Genomic DNA, 22,323 nt, shown 5'->3' on the forward strand with positions numbered 1-22,323 from the left:
TTTTTGGCTGTGATAGTTTATGTTAAAGTAAAGACAGATCAGTTTTGCACTTGTAGGAATCAGGGTTGGACACAAGGTTTTGATGCCATCATCTGTGTTCTGCAATTATTTTTTGAGAAAGAACAAACTTGAACCCATTGATGTGCTTCTTAAATGACAGTTTTGCCAGAAAACCTTAAAGTAGGGAATGTTTTACTTTATTTAGCTCTGGCCTGGAGTAGATATAACAAGACGTTGTTAAACCTAAATTGGAACTGTAAGCTCGAAGTCAATTGAATTGATCCAGGAATTCACACTTTTTCCAATGTAGCAGAGAGAAATTTCTATACATAAATTGGGCAATATTTAGCATAGCACACAGTCAACATGTTGTTTGATTGTATGATGTATGATTCGGTTAATATGCTTATTTGTATGTACATATCTTTTTTAATTCTGCAGGAATGTGAAGAAGGGGCCGTAGATTTTCGAACTCAGCAGTGTGCATCTTACAACAGCAGACCATTCAGAGGTTACTTTTATGAATGGCAGCCTTATACACATGTCATTAGTGAGTTATCCACCTAATTAATATCTCTAGACCTGAATTGATGGATGATTCTTCCAATATGATATAGACATCACTTTCTTTAGCATAGTGTATGGGGGGGGGTCGGGTGTAGCAATTTTTTTTCAAATGTTTAAAATATGTTTGATAGGCCTGTTTCCCAAAGGCAAAGTTAGTGCTTCCAACTTCATACCATCACAGGGGGGGGGGGGGGTGCCCAGATGTTTTTATCACCTGTATTGGTGACATTTGTTTCGATCCAGTGTCTCCTGGGCCCATTCAAAGTTACAATGTGGGATGACGTTCCTTTGAAGTCGGAGAAACATTCGCTTAAATGTTTTACTACCAGGAAAAAATAGCTTCATTTAAAATGTGTTTGAGGCTAGTCTCCCAAACTTAGCCACTCTGATAGTTAAATTTTCAGCTGAGGAACAAAGTTGAAGTTTACACAATATTTTGAGGGGACAACTCGAACAACCTCCCTCCACCCCCCCCCCCTTGCAGACTACTGTACCCCTTATCAAACCTTCCCAAGTTACAGGAACCATGGATTGTGCCACCACTCCTTTTAGTGTTGGTGCCCCTCCATGTTTTTTTAATTTGTGGCTACAGGCCTGGGGAAACTTACATCAATTTTGACCTGCTTAAGTTTCCCAAAGTTGGTCCTTTAAGTTCAGCAAATTTTATAAAGCAGCAAGCTGTTAAGTTGTGGGAAAACGATTGCCTGTGTGACACTAGAGCAAGCCAATTTTAAAACTCATTTTGTATTTTCAGTTTTAATATAACAGTTGTTGCCTCATGTGCTTTCACGCTGAGAACATTAGCATCTTAACATTTTTTAATATTCCATCACTGACTCCATAATATTCCCTACGGGCAACAAGATGAATTGTTTAGTTTCTGTATTGTTTCATTTCCTTTAATCAGAGAGTGAGCGCTGTAAACTTTACTGTATTGCCGACGGGTTTTCGTTCTACTTCGCGCTCGCTGCCAAAGTTATCGATGGAACGAAATGTGAAGAGGGCAGCAGTGATGCATGCGTCAATGGCAAGTGCGAAGTAAGTACCTTCGGGGCAAATTGTGTTCGTTTTATTGCGAGGAACTTCTGATTAATTTATAACCAAAAAAATAACAGCATCTTTAATTCATCATTGGCAGTTGTTCAATTATCTCTGCTACAAGGAATTTTGCACCTTTTTTTGATGTTGTTGAAATATCGCTGAAATTTTAATATTTGAATACGATTATGGAAGTGACTTTCAGGATGACAATTTTCATGCTCGAAACATCTGTCCTGATGTGGTGCTAATCGTTGCCAAGTATTTCTATGTTGAGACTGGAGTAGATATGGCTAATAAGAAGCTATGCCACTATATGGTTGGAGGGGAGAGGGGAGGTGAAGGGGCTAGTAAGAAGCCATGCCATTACATCATTGGAGAGGAGAGGGGGGAGAAGGGGTTAGTAAGAAGCCATGCCATTATGTGATTGGAGGGGGGAGGGGAGAAGAAGGGGCTAGTAAGAAGCCATGTCATTATGTGATTGGTGGGGAGAGGGGGGAGAAGGGGCTAGTAAGAAGCCATGCCATTATGTGATTGGAGGGGGGAGGGGAGAAGAAGGGGCTAGTAAGAAGCCATGCCACTATATGATTGGAGGGGAAAAGGGAGTAGAAGGGGCTAGTAAGAAGCCATGCCACTATATGATTGGTGGGGGGAGGGGAGGAGAAGGGGCTAGTAAGAAGCCATGCCATTACATCATTGGAGGGAGAGGGGGGAGAAGAGGTTAGTAAGAAGCCATGCCATTATATGATTGGAGGGGGAGGGGAGGAGAAGGGGCTAGTAAGAAGCCATGCCATTACATCATTGGAGAGGAGAGGGGGGAGAAGAGGTTAGTAAGAAGCCATGTCATTATGTGATTGGTGGGGGAGGGGAGAAGAAGGGGCTAGTAAGAAGCCATGCCATTACATCATTGGAGAGGAGAGGGGGGAGAAGGGGCTAGTAAGAAGCCATGCCATTATGTGATTGGAGAGGAGAGGGAGGAGAAGGGGCTAGTAAGAAGCCATGCCACTACATCATTGGAGGGGAGAGGGGGAGAAGGGGCTAGTAAGAAGCCATGCCATTATGTGATTGGAGGGGGAAAGGGAGGAGAAGGGGCTAGTAAGAAGCCATGCCATTACATCATTGGAGGGAGAGGGGGGAGAAGAGGTTAGTAAGAAGCCATGCCATTATATGATTGGAGGGGGAGGGGAGGAGAAGGGGCTAGTAAGAAGCCATGCCATTACATCATTGGAGAGGAGAGGGGGGAGAAGAGGTTAGTAAGAAGCCATGTCACTACATCATTGGAGGGGAGAGGGGGAGAAGGGGCTAGTAAGAAGCCATGCCATTATGTGATTGGAGGGGGAAAGGGAGGAGAAGGGGCTAGTAAGAAGCCATGCCACTACATCATTGGAGGGGAGAGGGGGAGAAGGGGCTAGTAAGAAGCCATGCCATTATGTGATTGGAGGGGGAAAGGGAGGAGAAGGGGCTAGTAAGAAGCCATGCCACTACATCATTGGAGAGGAGAGGGAGGAGAAGGGGCTAGTAAGAAGCCATGTCACTACATGATTGGAGGGGGGTAGGAGGGAGGGGTTCATCCTCAGTTTTATTTTGTACAAACCTGGACATTTTTAGAGGATGAATTCTAACAGCAATTCAGCTTTGTAAATCAACAAGTATAACAAGTTTCCATGATCTTCTTATGAAAACTTCTACAAAATCAGAAAAAGCAGACAATTAATTACCTGTAAGACTTCAGAGACAGAGATTGCCTTTCCTATGGCCTAAACTCCTGTTTCCATAATCTTGATTGCAGTGAAAGTAAACTTGGTTATTTTCCCCTAACGATAAATATGCCAATGTTAACATTATAAATGAACTGCGACAAGAGAACATTTCTGGCTACACATTGTTAGATGACTTGCCTTGTTTTTGCATCTTTTAGCATGTCGGCTGTGACAACGTCCTGGGATCTAATGCAGAACCGGATGCTTGTGGAGTCTGCCAAGGAAATAACGCAACCTGCGATTTTATATCGGGGACCTACAGCGAGCAGTTCACACAAAATGGTACGGAAATTCCCCCTCCCCGTCCCTCTCTTTGTCATCATTTGTTTCCATTCTGCCTCTCATCCCCTTTGACCCCCCTCCACCCCATCCATTAGCCCATAATAATGTGTATATCCACAACATTAAAAATGTTCTCTAAATTGTGTCATATTTTGGTATATACACACATAAAACCATGAACAAGTTCTGAAAGTCCTGACTTTAGCAAAGAAGCTTTACATTTTATGGTTGTATCACCTTGTAGTCCCTTTGCCCCTTTTTGACACCACCCCCATTCCCCACCCCCTCCCCCATTCCCCTCACCACCCCCCCCATTTCTGTGGGCAGTACCTCATACTGTCTGTCTTTGCGCTACATACTGTGACTGAGCAATCGCCACGATGTTTGTGTTGATCAAAGACACCGCTTTCTTTCGGGCATGTTTATCTTGTATTTTTGAATAGTAAAGTTGCTGTTGATTTTCTCTTCAGTATAGATCAGGTCAGCTGTCTCTGCTGCTACAATACCTTATGCCTTAACATACATGTAATACAATTTCAGTCTCCCTGTTATGTCATCTTCCGATCAACTATTCTAACTTCCTCCAGATTACTACGAAGTTGTGTTGATACCGGCTGGAGCCCGGCACATCAGAGTCGCAGAAAAGGCACCTTCTGAAAGCTACCTGGCACTGCGTAATACCCGATTCCAATATTACCTGACTGGATCATGGATGGTTGACTGGCCCGGGGAATTCCACTTCGCTGGAACTACCTTTACGTATGAACGGTCGTTCCAACAGCCAGAGACACTCACAGCTCCAGGGCCTACCACTGAAGACCTAGTTGTTGAAGTAAGTTTCCTCATAATTTAATGTTTACTTCCCCCTGTCTTTTTTAATTAATTAATAGAGTGGAATCTATTGTATTATGTTCCAGTTGTTGTTACTTCTTTTTCTGCATGTGTCACAAAAAAATATTTGCAATTGAGTAGATATTGACAAAACTTTGGAATCAAAACTGTTTTACCATGAGTTGCATTTTAGTTCAAGTTTAGCAAACAAGATGGTTGGTGAAATCAACCCATCTTGACACCCTCTCTGTCTGGCTGGGTAAATGATTGCTTTTGAACCTTGAACAACACTACAATAGCTCTGACAAGAAGAAGCTGTATGTTGTACTCGAAAGCAATGTTGGTCCAATCGATGTCAGTACAAGGAGAGCCTATTATCTGTTTATTTCGGCAATTCATGTCGAGAGGTTTTCATAGCATACTTAGCAATTGGTTCCCCGGTATGATTGTTGCAGTGGAAAACAAAGTTAAAGGTCTGGGTTCGTCGTTTTGTTATTAATGATCTCTCTGTCAGTGGGGGGAGGGGGGGTTAGCATCTCTTGACTTTCATCAGCCCCCCATGGTTGTACTCCTGAAGAGTAGTTGTTGAAAACTGTTAAAAAAATTGGTCATAATTTTACTTTAATTTTCTGTGGGCTCCCCGAACTGTTTGTTTAGTTTGTTGGAGATGCTAACATGATAGAAATGAACTGAGTAAGGTGAGAGTGATTCACACTTTACATGTTTATATTCGATTACAAGGTCAGTTGACTACAGTATCGTGAGGGTTCATTCCCCAGTAAGAATCCCTTCATATGGACACCAAACTAGATACTCTAGCCAACACGCAGATTATTCGCTCTTAGAAAATGACTTTTAAAAGCAACAAATTTATTTTAATAGCTCGAACAAGGTTGCAGTTCAACACCTATTTTAATAGTTTTCAAGGAATTTTTTCTTTCCATCCAACCAAAGTGACTGGACCACCTAGTCTTACATAGCACGTTAGTCTGTATCATGCAACATAAACAATTGGCCATTGCAGAGATATTTGTGACCATGACAAGTACTAAAAAGTAAACAAGTTGGCTAATTGACTATTAAACGGTAAACCAAACAACAGTGTGGAATCCTGCAATAACACCGCTGAGGAATTTAAAGGTGACCAGCCCTGGTCCTAAATATTTGCAAGCTTGTTAAAATGTGTCAAGAAGTACCTTCCTAGAGGTTTCTGACCTTCCCAGATTATTTACAAGTATCAAAGAGTGTTCATTTATGCTATGATATGTCTTCATTATTATTATTTTTATTATTATTATTATTATTATTATTATTATTATAATTATTAATAATAATATTATTATTACTATTATAAGTATTAATATTATTAATATTATTACTATTATTATGATTAGTATTAATATTAATATATAAAAAATACTCTCATGGTGGTCGTAAAGTTATATTTGAAATTTCAAAGCAAAAAAATTGAAAGCATGTCATTTAATATATATTTTAACAAAAAAATGTATTCCTTCCACCGACTTTCCTTTAAGAGACATAAGGCCAAAGTGACACATCCCTTTAATAAAAATCTCCCTTTGAGTCCTTTAAAGCAAACATTTGCCATTTGTCAAAGACATTGTAGAGAGGTTGTTTTAACAGTTACACTTAGAGATAATTGATAGTTTACACATCATAAAACAAAAACCAAGGGAAAACAAGACCATTGTAAATGAGGGCTTGTGAAAACAAAACATATCAGCATGTGAACATGATGGTATGTGTGCAAGTATGATCTCGACATTGGTTTTAGTGGTATTGATTGAATACGACAGTCTGTGTGTGCTGTGGCTGGTGGTTTGAAGAGCACATTGGTTCAGTCAATCATGATGCCATCAATCAACTGTTCATCTATTCTTCTTCAGGGAGAAGAATGGCAGCTGAGGGAGGGGGGAGGGGGGTATTTAAATGAGTGGGATTCTTTCACTTCCAGATTAGGAACCGATTATCTAAAGGTGAAGTGTTTATCTAAGATGGGTCTTTTGCTTTATAAAACAGATTTGTGTGTAAATTGATACAGTTTTGCGTACCCTCGATATGAACACACTCTGGTATACATTTGTGTAAAATTTATGGCATTTCCTTTTCATTCAAAGTTAACTGGGCACAGCTTCTTGTTCCAAAGAACCAGATTGCAGATGTCTTTTTATCATAAAAGTCATCAATTTTGCCTAAAAAATATGCTAGGAAGCCAAATTATGGTCACTCATTTTCAAAAATTAACAATCATTTTTACTGGCAATATTAAGTCTGGTCAAAATTGTTTGTATTGTCAATACAAATGCTTTGAGTTGTGACCGGGTATTTCATTAATACAGCGATACAAACAATTACAAACTGGGCCCCGAACTGGCCCGGTAGATACATACTATTCCGTAGTTAATTGAAGCCTCATGTCAACCTTCTTCAATACAGATAGGACTTACTTTCCCTTTTCCTTCTTCATGCACGGCGCTGCTATTTGCATTACTCCACTCACACGTTTTTTTCCCAATTGACGCCCCATTATTTGTAATTGTCACTCAGGCCAAAGCGGGAAAATCTTCATGAACGGTGTTGCTCGACTGGTTTTATTGGCCGGGATATATGTTGAAATCTTTGAAATTACGTTCTCAAGTGTTCACTGTGTAGACCAATTTTGTATACGTGTGACTCCCTAGTGCAGTGTGTGGTACTATGGCACTAATATTGAGTTATATGAATAATGTAATTTTCACATTCAATTCCGTGCCAGCTCGAAGCAGTTGACATTATGTCGAACTTTGAAGGCGATCAGCTTCAGAGCAGTACACAAATGAGAAAGTTAAAGAGAAAGTTGAGAAAATAAATCTTCCTCATGTGTTCATCTTTATTAAGAAATAGATGTACACATTGACTGTGAGATAACAATGTTCACAATAACTAGAATCAGATCTAAAAGTACCATACCACAAAGCTAGTGACAGTATTTGCAGTGTAAATGCCCCCCTTCTCTGTATAGTTTGGCATTGTTTGGTTTAGTCTCAAGCCTTTGCTGTGAAGGTTAGTTTGTCACAGCGGTGGTGGTGGTAGTATCTGGAAGACATCAAATTGATGGTCTTTGAGTTTATTTTGACTGCAGTCCATCTATTGAGACAATAAAGCTTGTGAAATGTCTAAGCCTTTTACAAATAATCAAAGTTGACCTGGAAGTTACAAACCTGGCAATAGTAGTTTGATTTATATTCACTGTGTAGAGTAGCAGCGTAATCTACTACCTCTTACACATAGTTTAGCAAAGCTTCCTCAACGATAAAAGAAGAGACCAGAAGAAAAAAATATGGTTCTCCCTGGTCATTATACCAAAGTATTTGGGTGACCTTTAACAATCCTTTAACACAATTGGTGAAATGTTTATAATGGGTTCAGTTCAGTCTAGATCAGGGTCGTGACTCCCAGGGAAGTTATTGACCTGTCAAGGAGGGATTAGGGGGGGGAGGGAACCAGGTATGTATTCCTTTACTTGCGCTACTAGCTTTAAAGGAGTATGCAAGGATGCTTATCATAACTGGCTAAAATATCACCTCTGTTTGGCATTGACAGATTCCCTACAATCACATATACTGTTTTTTTTTCATGCCATGCTTCAAAACAGTTGTACTAACAGTATGAGCAGTATGAGTTAGAAACTGTTCATACTGTTAGTACAACTGCTTTGAAGCATGATTTGGAGGACAGTATAGAGTGGTATTAGCATTAGAATCAGACAAAGATTAGGAACTGTTCATACTGTCAGTACGAGTGCTCTGAAGCATGATATGGGATTACAGTATAGAGTGGTATTAGCATTAGTAGCAAAGGTTAGGAACTGTTCATACTGTCAGTACGAGTGCTTTGAAGCATGATATGGGAGGACAGTATAGAGTGGTATTAGCATTGGAAAATTGTCACAACTGGCTGGCTTTGAATATTCAAGACTTTGCATTAAATTCAGACAGTTCAGCTGCTCTTTCCCATATTGCATGTAAATTATGATAATTACTGTAAAAGAAACTTGTTCTTTTTTTTGGGCAGAGGAATTTGATAAAGTCAAACAGAATCTTAAATGTTGATTTCTTCAAAATTCAAACATTGTACTTCCCAGTTTATATGCAATTCTGATCTGGAATGATCATTTTGGGTATCCCTATTCCTGGAGGTTATGTTAAGATTATCAGAATTTGGTGACTGAATGCAAGATGCTGCCTTCGGTGAAAAACTTTCTATAGCACACACAAATGTCTTTCTTTATACTTGTGTTGATTCTGTGAGTGAGTGATAGTTCACACTTTCACCGGAGAATCCAATTCCAGTTCTGACAGTACAAGGTGTCGGGAATACAATTGACCCCGGAGGAAATTGTGTTTAGTCGTGGAATAACCGAACTTGGTTGTTAATTGTGAAAAAGGAGAAGACCTGACTTTTTCATTTCTTTTCATCAGATAGATCGATATCACAACCATCGATGTTTGCTAACCTTGAACTAAAATTCAGTCATGTTAAAACAGCTATTATTGATTCCCAAAGTTTGTCATATCTACTCAAGTTACAAATTTATGTTTGTGACATGTATGTAAAAGGAAGTGAAAAAAAGCAAAAACCGAAGTTTCTCAATCTTGAAAAGAAGTTAAGCTACGGATCATAATTTATACACACTTTAATCACATATTTATCTTCGAGATTTTTATGAGTGCAACAAATATACAGTTAATAATCATACAGTTAAGATACAAACAGCCCTTAGAAATGCTGTCTAAGTGACTATGGTTTCATGATTTTGGATCAGAAGATGAGAGTTTGTTCTCTTGTAAAGTACCATTTGTTTCAACATTAATATAAATATTAACATTAATTTGTCATTTTACATTGCCTTTTCAGATTTTACTTCGGGAGACCAACCCAGGCATTACTTACGAGTATACCATCCAGGTTCCCATGGTAACAACAGTACAACCTCTTCCAGTGCCAGTCTACAGGTGGAACACAACTACTACAACCTGTTCAGTCACCTGTGGAGGAGGTAGTGCTATGATTTTGTCTCTTGTCGTACTCATGTCAAATTTTTGTATATTGTCAATGCTCTTTTAGACTTTACAAGAAGGTTTTATAAGGATATTTCATATTAGCAAATAATGTAATACTGATATTACAGAGAAGAATATTCCAACTATTTTTGTGTATTTTTGACAGGCTAGATCCTCCTTTACTCCAGTAAGGGGATCACACTGGCAGTCTGGCAGTGGCGTCGCCAAGCGGTGCCCTCCCAAAATAAAGGTGCCTTCCCCCTCCCCCAGATGCGATTTGTAGTGTTCAAAAAAATACTCAAACAAAACCTTTATCTGCCTCAACATAAATACATGAACATAAATATCGGAAAGACTAAGCCTGAAAATTCTTGAACATAAAGTTACTCAAGTTGCAAAATATAGCACCAGATTGCATCTAAGGACCCTTAATTAATCAAAAATTTCTCAAAGGGGAGACCCCTCCACCAGGATGGCATTCACAAATAAACATTGTGCCCCCCCAAGATTGAAATGTCTGGCAATGCCACTGCACACTTGTCTCTCTAAAATCTTCATTATCCAACTGTGATCTTATTTGTTGACTTATCCTCAAAATGTTATACATTTGCAATGTTTGCAAACAAGCTGTAAATGTTTGTCTGTCTATAGGATTTCAGCTGAATGCAACTTTGTGGATGAAATAAAATTTGTTTTCCTTTTTGTCTGTGGAGTAATGAGATAAATACTTTAAGGAAACAGAGACACATTCACAGCTCATTTGCCTTGATGGAATCATTCATTCTGCTGTTGCCAGATGCAAAATATATCACCAAATTTGAAAATCCGTCCAAAACATTGATAAGATGTGGTTTGACCTGAAGATGTAAAACATTTTCACCAATTTTTTTTTTTTTTTTGAGTAATGAACTTCAGCAAACAGAAATCTCTTTGACTTAGACTTTTGAACACAGCAGTAAAATCATAGAATTAGTCATACAACACACAGGATTAAAGTAATGATCACCCTGCATGAGAGCATATTTAAAATAAATGACAACACAAGAGTTCTTTGATAAATTTTATTCGAAATCTGTGATGAAATACAAAGATACAGGGCTCTACTCTTTGAAAATTCTGTGAACCCGATGAACCAGTCTAGAAGGCATCGTACTGGAAACTCTTCATGGTCTTTGATATAGGGTACAATGGAACCTAGTTTATACTTTTGTATTTAGCCGCCCGCCCCGCTGTAGTGATTCCTTTGTCCTATCCATAACTTCTTTTTGTTATCATTAGGTAGCAGTCTGTTCCAGTTGATTGCCTCACAAAGGAATCGATTGTCATTAGTTCTGTCCCTGGGCATCTTCAAAGATGTATGAACTTTGATGGTGTCAAAAAACAAAAGACAGATAATAGAACCAAACACAAAAAGTCCAGCAAACATTGGTCTGACAGACTGCAGTAAAAATGGACAACTCTGTCTGAGTTTTCTTTATTATGATAGTAAATAATAGTTGGGAAGTCTGTCTGGTATTAGGATGTTATGATAGCAGGGCTCAGTGTGAAAAAAAAAAGTGTTGGACATCCTTCGTTGAGACAGTTAGGGTAACTCGGCAAAATTTGATCTGATACTCGGTATTTATTTTTATTATTTGGAAAACGGTATTTATCTCTCAATATCAAACTAGGTTTATGTAAAGGAAAATCTTTTATTCAGGGAAAAACCTCCAACAAATTTTTATCTCATTTCCAAGAGAAAAATATACAAAGAAAAACTTACTATGAAAGGATATTTCATCTTTTGAAAACCATTTTCGTTAATGAAATCACAAATGGGGTGATTTGTGATCCGTTTCCTGAAGAAAATAGAAAAGTTTATTTGGCCAAAAAATTAGTTGGCTTTCAAACGACCGTATCTAGAGTTAGGAACCAGATATTGCGACAGGGTTTTTCTAATAGTGCTGTGGAGTCGAATACTTTCAACTGGTAGTTGCATTACAACTGTCACAATATGTTAAAGTTACAGCCTGTACATTTAGCATAGGTTGAATAGAGCAATCCTGTTACATTAACTGGGTATTGCATCATTTGAAAAAGAGTTTGAGTTTTTCAACGGTATCTCATCTTGGTCTTCAGGTGTAAAGAGGAATGTAGTCACCTGCGTGCAGGACAACACCACTATTGTCGATGATTCCTTTTGTTCAGAGAGGAACAAACCGTCGGAGAGAGTCCGTGCCTGTTCGCAAGTCAACTGTCCTGCTAGGTACAGTCTTAAAATATCTCTAACTTTATACTCTTTAACGTAATAAAGCCGAATGGATAACATTTCTGTAAACTCACAACAAAAAACCGATGCCTTATCATGGAAGAAGTTATTATCCATATTTACAAAAGCAATTTCACAGCTTCTGATGATTGCGATAGCTTCACCTAAGCTTACTCATTCAACAAGATAACAATGATTTTATTGTTATCTTTAGGTGGGTGACAGCCCAGTGGAGGGAGTGCAACCAACAATGCGGTGGTGGTCTACAGAAACGGAGCGTATTCTGCGTACGCACCATGGCCGATGGACGCAACAAGACCGTCAAGAACAGACACTGCAAAAGGGATAAACCGAGGAGGTGGCAGTCTTGTAATATTCATGATTGTCCATCACAGTGGCAGACAGGTGGATGGTCTGAGGTACACTTTATGCATATTCATGAATGGTTATTAATATTCATATCGATATTCATATGGAAATTCATGATAGTCAAAATAATGAGCAGCATTTTGGGGAATCTTTCCAATGTCATGATAAGTTTTCTGGTAGTTTGCAGTTCATCCAGTCCTGACAAAATGGGGGAGGTTGGGGGGGGGGGGGGGGGGGGCAGAGTCCTGGGCATGGGGTTGACAAGAAAATTCCTCCCTCTGTGAAAGATTTGTAATTCATTGTCGAATCTCAACAACAAAAAATGAGGATAAAACCATCCACCCTTATTTACCTCTCTTTGGTAGTGTTCACGCACCTGTGCGGATGGATTCCGAGAGAGGCCGGTGACTTGTATCAGCATGAGACCCACCGGACAACATGTAGAGAAGGCTGACAGTGATTGTGCAGACTTGGTGCGGCCCAAGAACAGAATACCCTGCATGGAAGGGAGGTGTCCACTTAACGTTCAGTGGTTCATATCGGCCTGGGGCAGCGTAAGTTCTGCGTAGTTCTGATATCGGAGAGTTCTTGCACAGTTCCTGAAACAGTTTACCGCTACACAATGCTATTGATGAACAGAGATGGTGTTGTGGGGAAAGAGTTTGAAGGACTGAGTGGGGTACATGGGGGTGCTTCTGTTCCGGAAAAAAAAAGAGATAGGTTCTCTATTACTCCTGTGGTTTACAAGTGCATATTTGTTACAGGGAATGAGTGCCGTGATATTACAGAACAAAATGCTCTTCAAAATGGACAAATTGGCAAACACATAACTGGAAAGATGCTTAAATTGTGTTTGTACAAAGAACTAAAGATATAGTTCAGTTTTATATGAGACAGATATTTTCATTATTAACACTGAACACTGCTACATAGACTGTGTGACCTCTAAATTACTGGCTGTTTCTGTGTGAGGACATTTTTTTTTTTTTTTCTCAGAAAGAAATTCTCGTCTCAAAATCATGCAACCTGTGATCTACAAGTTTTGTTGTTTCTCGATAATGTCACCGTGGAAGGGAATAATATTTTGTCCGTTCACATATCTGTATTGTCTCTCTTATTATCTTGCAGTGTTCGCAGACATGCGGTCCCGGTATACGGACCAGGATCATCAAGTGTAGCCACGTGGATGACCAAGGCCAGTACCGTGAACTACCGGAAGATCAGTGTTCTCATATAGCGAGACCGAACCTCGCAACCACTAAACCGTGTACCGAAGGTGTCTGCAGGATACCCAGAGAGAGAGGACAATGGACGTCTGAGCAATGGAGCGAGGTATTTTATAAATAAAAGTGCAGTCCATTGCAGGAAAAGCAAAAAGAAGTTGATGATAATATCTTTAATAATACTGCAGTATGTGCTGAGTTTGCTGCAGTCTGTTGATTCCATACTCCAGAATTGGACAAAAAGATAAGCATTTCTAAGGGTCCAGTGACTGGAGGGGGCGCGGGGGGGGGGGGAGGGAGGGTGCTGACATTTTCAACCAGTAAAATGTGTAAAGATTGTCCCGACAAATCAGGCAAAGTTAATCTACCTGACAACCTGGATGGAAGGTTCAGAAGGCTTCTGTTTTTCCAAAACTATGTGAGTTTTTCAAAGAAACAACAGGATTTTTTCCCAAAATCCCCCCAAATTTTCCTATAACAAGTTTGCTCTGACTCAACAGCATTCCTCTAACATTTGTGGTAACAATTTGACAAACTGGTATGGAAAATTCCAGGGTGTCTTTGTGGCTAAATATTGTTGAAAATTTATTTCTGGGGGGATGGGGGGTGGGGTGAGGTAGCATTGTCCTACACTATGTGGATAGACTGCCTGAAAGCATAATTTGTTCATACTTCAAACCAATGAATTATTTATCAATTTCACAGATTTTTGATAAACATGAAATAATGATACATTGCATATGTGTAACTCAATAGTTTCTGTTTTCAACTAAATGCTTTAAACCTTTTCTTTCAATGTCTGACTTGCAACTTAACCGAATCTGCAAGAATCTACAGAGAATAAATCAACATAAGATTTGAAATCCATCAATTTAAGACATTCTCCTAGAATTTTTTTTTTTTTTTAACAAACCAAATAGAGATTAATGAATAAGTAAGTCTATTGTTCTCTGCAGATCTTGGTTTCTTTGTTGATTCTATCCCTATGTTCATTTTATTAATTTATTTATGTATTTATTTATTCATTTGTTTTGTTGTCAATTCCTCACAGTGTTCAGTTAGCTGTGGTGGCGGTACCAAGACCAGGACCGTCCGTTGTGTCGGGACAGGTAACAGTGCGTACGTAGAATGCGATGAAGCTCTCAAACCCTCACTGACTCAGATATGTGCCACGGATACTTGTAGTTCACTCGGTGAGTAGCAATCTCTGACACCTGTCAAATGAAACAGATGTCTTGAGAAGTGACAAAAACTAGCTCTTATGCAGCTAAGGACTTCAGAGAACTTGCTATCTATCATGTTGTACCTTGTAATGATGTAGATTTGAACAAGTAGGCAAGAGCAATGACTGTCAAGTTTATGATAGTATCCTGGTTTGGTTAGAGACAATTTTACCTTGAAAGGAATACTGAAAATCTATAATCTATAACTTTTTAAGGGCTTGGAGGAGGCGGGAGGGGTGAGGGGCTAGGGAGGTATTGTCTCTCAATATTCGAGAACTCCCTGAGTGAAGTAGGTAAATTATTTATTAATAAATAATAATAAAGTTTTGGTACCCTTATATTTTTCTAACAATTTTTGTTTTTTCATTGTTACATAAAAATTTACACTTAGGTTATATTTCCAAAATAATCTTTAGTATGGTACTTAGGAGGCTCAGAACGAACAATCATTCTGGAATTTTTATATTTGTTCTCTGTGACAGAGACATCGTGCGTAGATGAGTATCACTGGTGCAACCTCGTGCCGAACTACAACATGTGCTCGCACGTATTCTATGGGGGCAAGTGCTGTTACTCTTGTAGAAATGCCAACACCTAAAGGAAAGCTTCATCAAACCACTTAAAACTTTGAACACTGATGCTCCACCTCCTCCTCAGCATGGAATGGTGAGGATTGTGATGATGATATTAAAATAAGAGGCAGTAAGCTAGGAGCAAGTGGGTGACAGAGGAGGAGACAGGAAAAAGAGTCCTTAGATGGAAAAAACAAAACAAAATCATGTCCAGGGTCATGATCAAGATACAGATGGAAGAGGGTCTAAGTCTCATGGGAATGAGACCTGCCGACTTAATCCAAGGAGAAGTTTTGGATTTGGTATTCTCTGTCGTAAGAAGAAAGGGAGGTCATCACAGGAAGTCGTTTCTAGCAGAAGTCTCGAGTGATGTCTCTTGGCCCTTTGGAAGCTGTCTCAATCCAAGAAGGGGGTGTTTGCTGTGTCTTGAAATTGATATTGCATGTGACAAAAGAAGATGTAAACCTTAAAAAAAAAAAAACAAGTCCTGGAAAAGATTGCAATCGTTTGTGTATTTGCTATGCAAACTTATACCAGCTTTAAGTATTAACTTGTTATAGGTTTCTTCTAGATTTTTCCTCTTTTTTTTGGGAGAATTTTTTTTTTTTTTTTTTTTGAGAATTTTTTCCCCTTTTTTTCCATCTCACTGCCAAGAAGGAATACGTCCTAATTTATCTAATTACCGGATCATGTTCTAGTGTGGTTGAATGAAGGATGACAATCAGAATCAAATTTCAAATCTCATATTTTGTATTAAAGGCCAGGAATGTAACTTTCAATTCTACTATTGAGTTGGCCCAATTAGGGAGCCTGGGAAATATATATGGGTTAAAAAATATATCTATTTTCATTTTCATAATATAGTTAAGGAATGATAAAGACTATTAAATAAAAGGGACCGGGTGACATAGTTGAACCACTGTGGCCCAACCTGGCCTACGACCTCAGATGTGATACAGTTATTTTTCATGACCAAAACAAAAGATTCAGTTGGACCATTGATATTTACTTCCCATTATTGGGATATATTTTTTATTGGAAGTTGTTGTCATAGGATATTTGGTGGTTATTTTATGTCTGTGAGCAAAGATTTATAGAATTTTTGCCTATCAAATTGTGTGAGAGAGTACAAATCTTTTGTTTAGTGCTCATTTTTTATATTCCGTATCTATAGTTACCAGAGTATCGTTGCTGCTACAAACACAGAGGCTTAAATAAATTACTCACCTTATGGAACTGTGCTACCTAACTTTGAAGAAAAATGACTTTTATGGGAATAAAATATTCACCACTTGATACCTCCAACTTTTTTCTGAGACTAAAAACTGTTTATCATTTACACTTTGTATTATATGATGACAGCATAGTATTTAACAAATACCGTTATAGTTATTCTTCCCCAATGTGTTTATTTCAATAGTGAAATGCTTTTGGAATTATGAAAGGTAGCGCAAGACCTTTCTGCACTTCCTTCTGTGGATTGTAATGAGTTGAAGTGAGTATCTGTGTTTATTCGCTGTTGAAGAGGGTTGTAAAAACTGATAAAATACTTGATATACAGAAAATAAACATAATGTGCTCGTTGCCATCGGCAATACACAACTGGATTGCCCATTCTTCAGCAGCCGAGAACATTTGTGGCATCTGCTGAGTTTGCATAATTCAACTTGTGATCGTCGTGTCGACTTAAAACAACTTGCACTTAATATATCAAAATACTTACCAGGCACTTAACTCTCAACTTATCAAGCAGTATAGGTGATTATTTTAATTTGCTTTATTAAATAAATTAATTCATAGTGAGATGCAGTTTTCTTCTTAATTTCCTTTTGATTTGAAGATTTAAAACAAAAATTGTCTGCATTGATTTGGATTATGTGTATGCTGTTCCATACTGTATGTGCTATTTGGCATTAGACTTCAGTAACACTGGCATTAGACTTCAGTTTATTAGCATGAGTAGTGACAGTCCCATACCAATCTTAATTATGCAGAAAAAGTCCAAAAGTTTGACAACCTCCAATTTGGTTATGGTATGTGACAAATATTTATTTATAAAAGTGTCTGAGCGAGCAAAATATTAGAATTGGAACGTAATCATTCATTAGCTGATAATGAATTATTTTATATTTATTACATGGAAACATGAATGTAAATGAATGAATTCTTAGTGTGTGTTATACTCGTTTTTGGGTTTTTTTTTTATAATTTCAGGAAACTGATTCAATGGCAGAAGGCAGTTTTAAACTGACTATTAATAGAATTAACTAATAATAGAAATAATTCCTCATAATTTCCCTAATGAGGTTTGATTTACAATTTTCTTGAAAGAAAATGAGATGAATGCTACACCAAACTAGCTTACCAAGAAACTTTTATACCACAACTAATTTTAAATTTGAAGAGAGAATGCAAAGTTTTTCCAAAAACCAAAAGAAAATTGTTTGTCATACCTATTGAAGAATTGCTTGATTGATAAAAATTAAGTTGTCTTTTTTTAATTTTTATCTTAAAATTTGAATGAATTCTTTCAGATGGTACAAAATTTTAAATTTTGAGAATTTGAATTTGTGCTTCTTTCGTTATTTTCAAGTATTATCTCTAAAGAATGCTGCATTTCTTTAAATATAAATATATATTTTTTTCCCTTCCATCCTTTCATTTTATGACAAAAAATGTTTTATATTAACTTTTTTTTTTCTCTTTTTAAATTCTCAGCCAAAACCATTGCTGCTATGAGCAATATCAATTTTTAAACGTTCATATCACTAAGCAGTCGTGTTATTAATATGCCTGTGAAGTTTTGAATTATTTATCAATTTTGATCAAATATGGATAATATCTTGTGTCAAGCAAAAAAAAACACTGTGTGATGGAGACATACATTACATTTGGATGTAATATGACCGGACAGGGGCAAATGTTTTTGCTAAAATACTTTTGGTTTGATTTTTGTCCGATGGTTTTTTATCCTCTTATGGACAAGTATTTGCATTTGTAGTTAACTTTTTTGTCCTTTAATTGTTTTTAACGTTAGATTTATATCATATTTTGAAGAGCATTTTGAGTTTTGTATTTATGTTTACCAGTTTTTATGATTTTGTCTTTAGAGTGGTTTTTATTTATGACCATTTCATACAGAGTACAGTAGGGTCTAGCTTTATTTATCTATGCAACAGTTTATTTATATAGTTAAATTGTTTACATTACAATAAAGATTGATTGATTGAGTAGAAAGGAAAGCCTGTATACATATTACATCTATTAAGTCTGATCTTCCCCGCAAACAACATTTCACACGCACAACCATTTTTTTTCCTTCAATATTTCATTACCCATTGATGTTGCATAATGTTTGGCTTCTATACTCCCACACTTTAAAAGGTCCTCAGTATTAAGTCTCTAAATATGCTAGAAAGTTAAATAATGGCCACTAGCACTAAGATTTCAACAGGCATTTTACTGCCACCGACCCCCACCCCCCTCCAGCAAAGCAATTATAATGTCTCACTGAACAACACTCCTCAATTTCTGGGAAAAATCTGGATTGTTATAACCGCTAAGAAAGTACTTCTAAAAACCTTTATGCAATTTTTATTAACCATGCTCAAAAAATTGAAGGCAAATATTTGTCGATCTTGAAAGGGTTCAACTTTCCTTGGGTTTAATCTCTCCAGATCATAATCGAGAGAAATGTTGAAACTTTGCAGTTAGTCTCTGTGCGGTCATGTTTCGGGTTTGTTTGGCCGACCACCTTGTACCTTCTGTGCAAACGCTACATTTCTTGGAAACATCTTTATTGTAACAAATGTATCAGATGAAAACAGGCATGGGTAGTTTTCTTCTTTTTGGGGGCTTTCTCATAGGCAAGGTGATAGGTATGTAGGTAGGTCCCTTGGTTTATGTCACTTGTATATTATATATAAATTTAGTATTACAACTTGAGGACATTGAATGTGGTGTAAGACTCACCTAAGACTGTATCCCAGAACGCAGCATGGAACAGTCGTACTCCTCGTTGGTAGGTTCCACGAAGAGTTGACGTGAATTTTGTGATTCATCATTTACAAATGGCATCGATACAAATCGATATGTGTGAGATAAGGATCAAAATATTTTATGTACTGCCAAATGTGAAACTATAGTTTATAGACCTTCCCCCTCCCCCTTTTTTTTGGGAGGGGGGGTTCTCTTTTAAGGGAAAAGTACAAAAGGCTTACAAAAGTACAAAGACACAAAGGCTTATTTTGGATAACATGGTTCAACAAACAATATATGCACAAAGCATATCCATGCATGCAAGGGTAAATATAAAAATAATAATTAAAAATACTTTTCAGGATAACTTAAAATGGGACGGTCAACTGGTTTTTGATATGTTTCTGGAAATCTCCTTGGTTCGAGGATGACATTCCTATCGATATGTGTGAGATAAGGATCAAACTATATTTTATGTACTGCCAAATGTGAAACTATAGTTTATAGACCTTTCTCCTCCCCCCCTTTTTTTAGGGGGGTTCTCTTTTAAGGGAAACGTACAAGACACAAAGGCTTTAGTTTGGATAACATTGTACAACAAACAATATGCACAAAGCATACCCATGTATGCAAGGGTAAATATAAAAATAATAATTAAAAATACTGTTTAGGATAACTTAAAATGGGATGGTGAACTGGTTTTAGATATGTTTCTGGAAAGCTCCTTGGTTCGATACCCCTGGGTGACATTCCTATCGCTATGGTGCTAATATGTTCTTCAGATTAACTATATGACCGTTTCGTATTTTCTCTTTTTAAGCATTTGTGTCACAAGCATGGTTTATGTTTATTATATGTTTGTGTCACAAGATTCAGCATTATATGTTAATGTGTTGCATCTGTGGTCGATGAGAATGTCATCCGCAGTTTAAAGAGGTCTGCTGTATGTGTATGTACACATGTATTCTGTGTGTGTGCGTGTCACAGCTTTCATGTTTGTGAATGTCATAGGTATAAATCAGTAGTTTATGTTACGACATAATTAGTTAATTAAAATGTTACAAAGTTTGAGAGTGAACACAAGCCGAAGGAGTGTTAGGATGTAATAGTTGATCTTAAAGAAAGAGAAGCTGGGAGATAAATGGTTTGGAATAGCCTGCTGGTGAACAGTTGGGGCTAAGCAGAGTAGAAGATCAACATGTGGATTAGAATGGTGGTGGTAAACCAAAGGGGGGGGGGTGGGTGGGGGGTATAAGAAATAAATAAGTCTTTTTGTCTTATTTTGTTTAAGTTATTGATAAATTGCAACAATTTGAAGTAGTCAATTTCAGTGACTCTGGAGAGCAATTATTGAAGTGGTTTCCAACTTTGTCGAATAAATTAAATGATCAATAGGGCTCATTTTGGTCAGGGAAAGCTTGATAAAATTAGGGTTTTCTTTATTATCTTCTTTTTGCTTTTTTTATTTTATTTTAATTTTGAAGCTGGGACAATCAGGTAAGACTTTTATCAATTTTTAGGGTATTCATGAAAATATAGACATCCTTTTCTTTTCTTAATTGTAAATAATTTTGTATATAGAACATTCTAAATATGCAAGAAAGAACAAACAAAATAATGAATACAAAAAAAACTAGGAAAGGATGAAGGGAGTTAGACAGATGGCACGGATAGGTCGTCAGTAGGTTTTATAAGTATATGCAACGTGTCGTTAAGATCAAAGGTACATCATGTAGAAGAACATCTGTTATGTGTGTGTAAAGAGTGTTTAAGTTATTACATTTGTATATAGGCGTATTGAAATACAATAGAACCTTCGTCTTCAAAGTTGGAGGAGAACGATCTTCTCCACAGACCAAAAAAAAAGAGATATGTTTTTGGTTCATTTTTTGGTGTATGATTCTCCTTTATATTCATCATTAATTTTTTAAACATCAACACTCTCATTTAATTTACATACAAGTTTCTATTTTATGAAATTGGCCATTTTGGGCCTAAAATGAAAGTTCTCAAATCTCTCTCAGAATACGTAGAAGGGACTCCCAGCACCCAGTAGACGCTTTTCTCGAGACAAATGTGGCATTCGACAAAGTTTTTGTCATTTAAATTCGATATGAAATGACGTCGAGATATGGTTATTAAATTTCATTTTTCCACCAAAATATCAGTGTTTATACTAATCTTGTCACCTGGAAAAGAATCCAAAGGGCGCCACACACCGCAGGTACAATTTTGGGAAGAATTAAAAAAGTCGCGATTTTGGCCAAAATCGGACAAAATCATAAGGGTATAGCCTTATGAAATTGGCCATTTTGGGCCTAAAATGAAAGTTCTCAAATCTCTCTCAGAATACGTAGAAGGGACTCCCAGCACCCAGTAGACGCTTTTCTCGAGACAAATGTGGCATTCGACAAAGTTTTTGTCATTTAAATTCGATATGAAATGACATCGAGATATGGTTATTAAATTTCATTTTTCCACCAAAATATCAGTGTTTATACTAATCTTGTCACCTGGAAAAGAATCCAAAGGGCGCCACACACCGCAGGTACAATTTTGGGAAGAATTAAAAAAGTCGCGATTTTGGCCAAAATCGGACAAAATCATAAGGGTATAGCCTTATGAAATTGGCCATTTTGGGCCTAAAATGAAAGTTCTCAAATCTCTCTCAGAATACGTAGAAGGGACTCCCAGCACCCAGTAGACGCTTTTCTCGAGACAAATGTGGCATTCGACAAAGTTTTTGTCATTTAAATTCGATATGAAATGACGTCGAGATATGGTTATTAAATTTCATTTTCCACCAAAATATCAGTGTTTATACTAATCTTGCCACCTGGAAAAGAATCCAAAGGGCGCCACACACCGCAGGTACAATTTTGGGAAGAATTAAAAAAGTCGCGATTTTGGCCAAAATCATAAGGGTATAGCCTTATGAAATTGGCCATTTTGGGCCTAAAATGAAAGTTCTCAAATCTCTCTCAGAATACGTAGAAGGGACTCCCAGCACCCAGTAGACGCTTTTCTCGAGACAAATGTGGCATTCGACAAAGTTTTTGTCATTTAAATTCGATATGAAATGACGTCGAGATATGGTTATTAAATTTCATTTTTCCACCAAAATATCAGTGTTTATACTAATCTTGTCACCTGGAAAAGAATCCAAAGG

General features: G+C 37.4%; 1 protein-coding gene across 3 annotated transcripts in view; it reads left to right on the forward strand.

Moving 5' to 3' along the window:
- LOC139964650 (A disintegrin and metalloproteinase with thrombospondin motifs 18-like) overlaps nt 1-21,022 on the forward strand; it is a 126,929-nt gene extending 105,907 nt beyond the window's left edge. For all 3 annotated transcript variants that reach the window (XM_071966428.1, XM_071966448.1, XM_071966439.1), the window contains exons 12-22: nt 442-550; nt 1,475-1,605; nt 3,524-3,647; nt 4,235-4,479; nt 9,396-9,537; nt 11,660-11,786; nt 12,004-12,208; nt 12,524-12,712; nt 13,287-13,490; nt 14,433-14,574; nt 15,087-21,022. In XM_071966428.1, the coding sequence (XP_071822529.1) occupies nt 442-550; nt 1,475-1,605; nt 3,524-3,647; nt 4,235-4,479; nt 9,396-9,537; nt 11,660-11,786; nt 12,004-12,208; nt 12,524-12,712; nt 13,287-13,490; nt 14,433-14,574; nt 15,087-15,202 (1,734 nt within the window). In that variant the 3' untranslated portion in view covers nt 15,203-21,022. The remainder of the gene's footprint in view (nt 1-441; nt 551-1,474; nt 1,606-3,523; nt 3,648-4,234; nt 4,480-9,395; nt 9,538-11,659; nt 11,787-12,003; nt 12,209-12,523; nt 12,713-13,286; nt 13,491-14,432; nt 14,575-15,086) is intronic.
- Nucleotides 21,023-22,323: the final 1,301 nt, after the last annotated feature.

The sequence above is a fragment of the Apostichopus japonicus genome, chromosome 3 (assembly GCF_037975245.1).
Source record: "Apostichopus japonicus isolate 1M-3 chromosome 3, ASM3797524v1, whole genome shotgun sequence".
Classification (NCBI taxonomy): Eukaryota; Metazoa; Echinodermata; class Holothuroidea; order Aspidochirotida; family Stichopodidae; genus Apostichopus; species Apostichopus japonicus.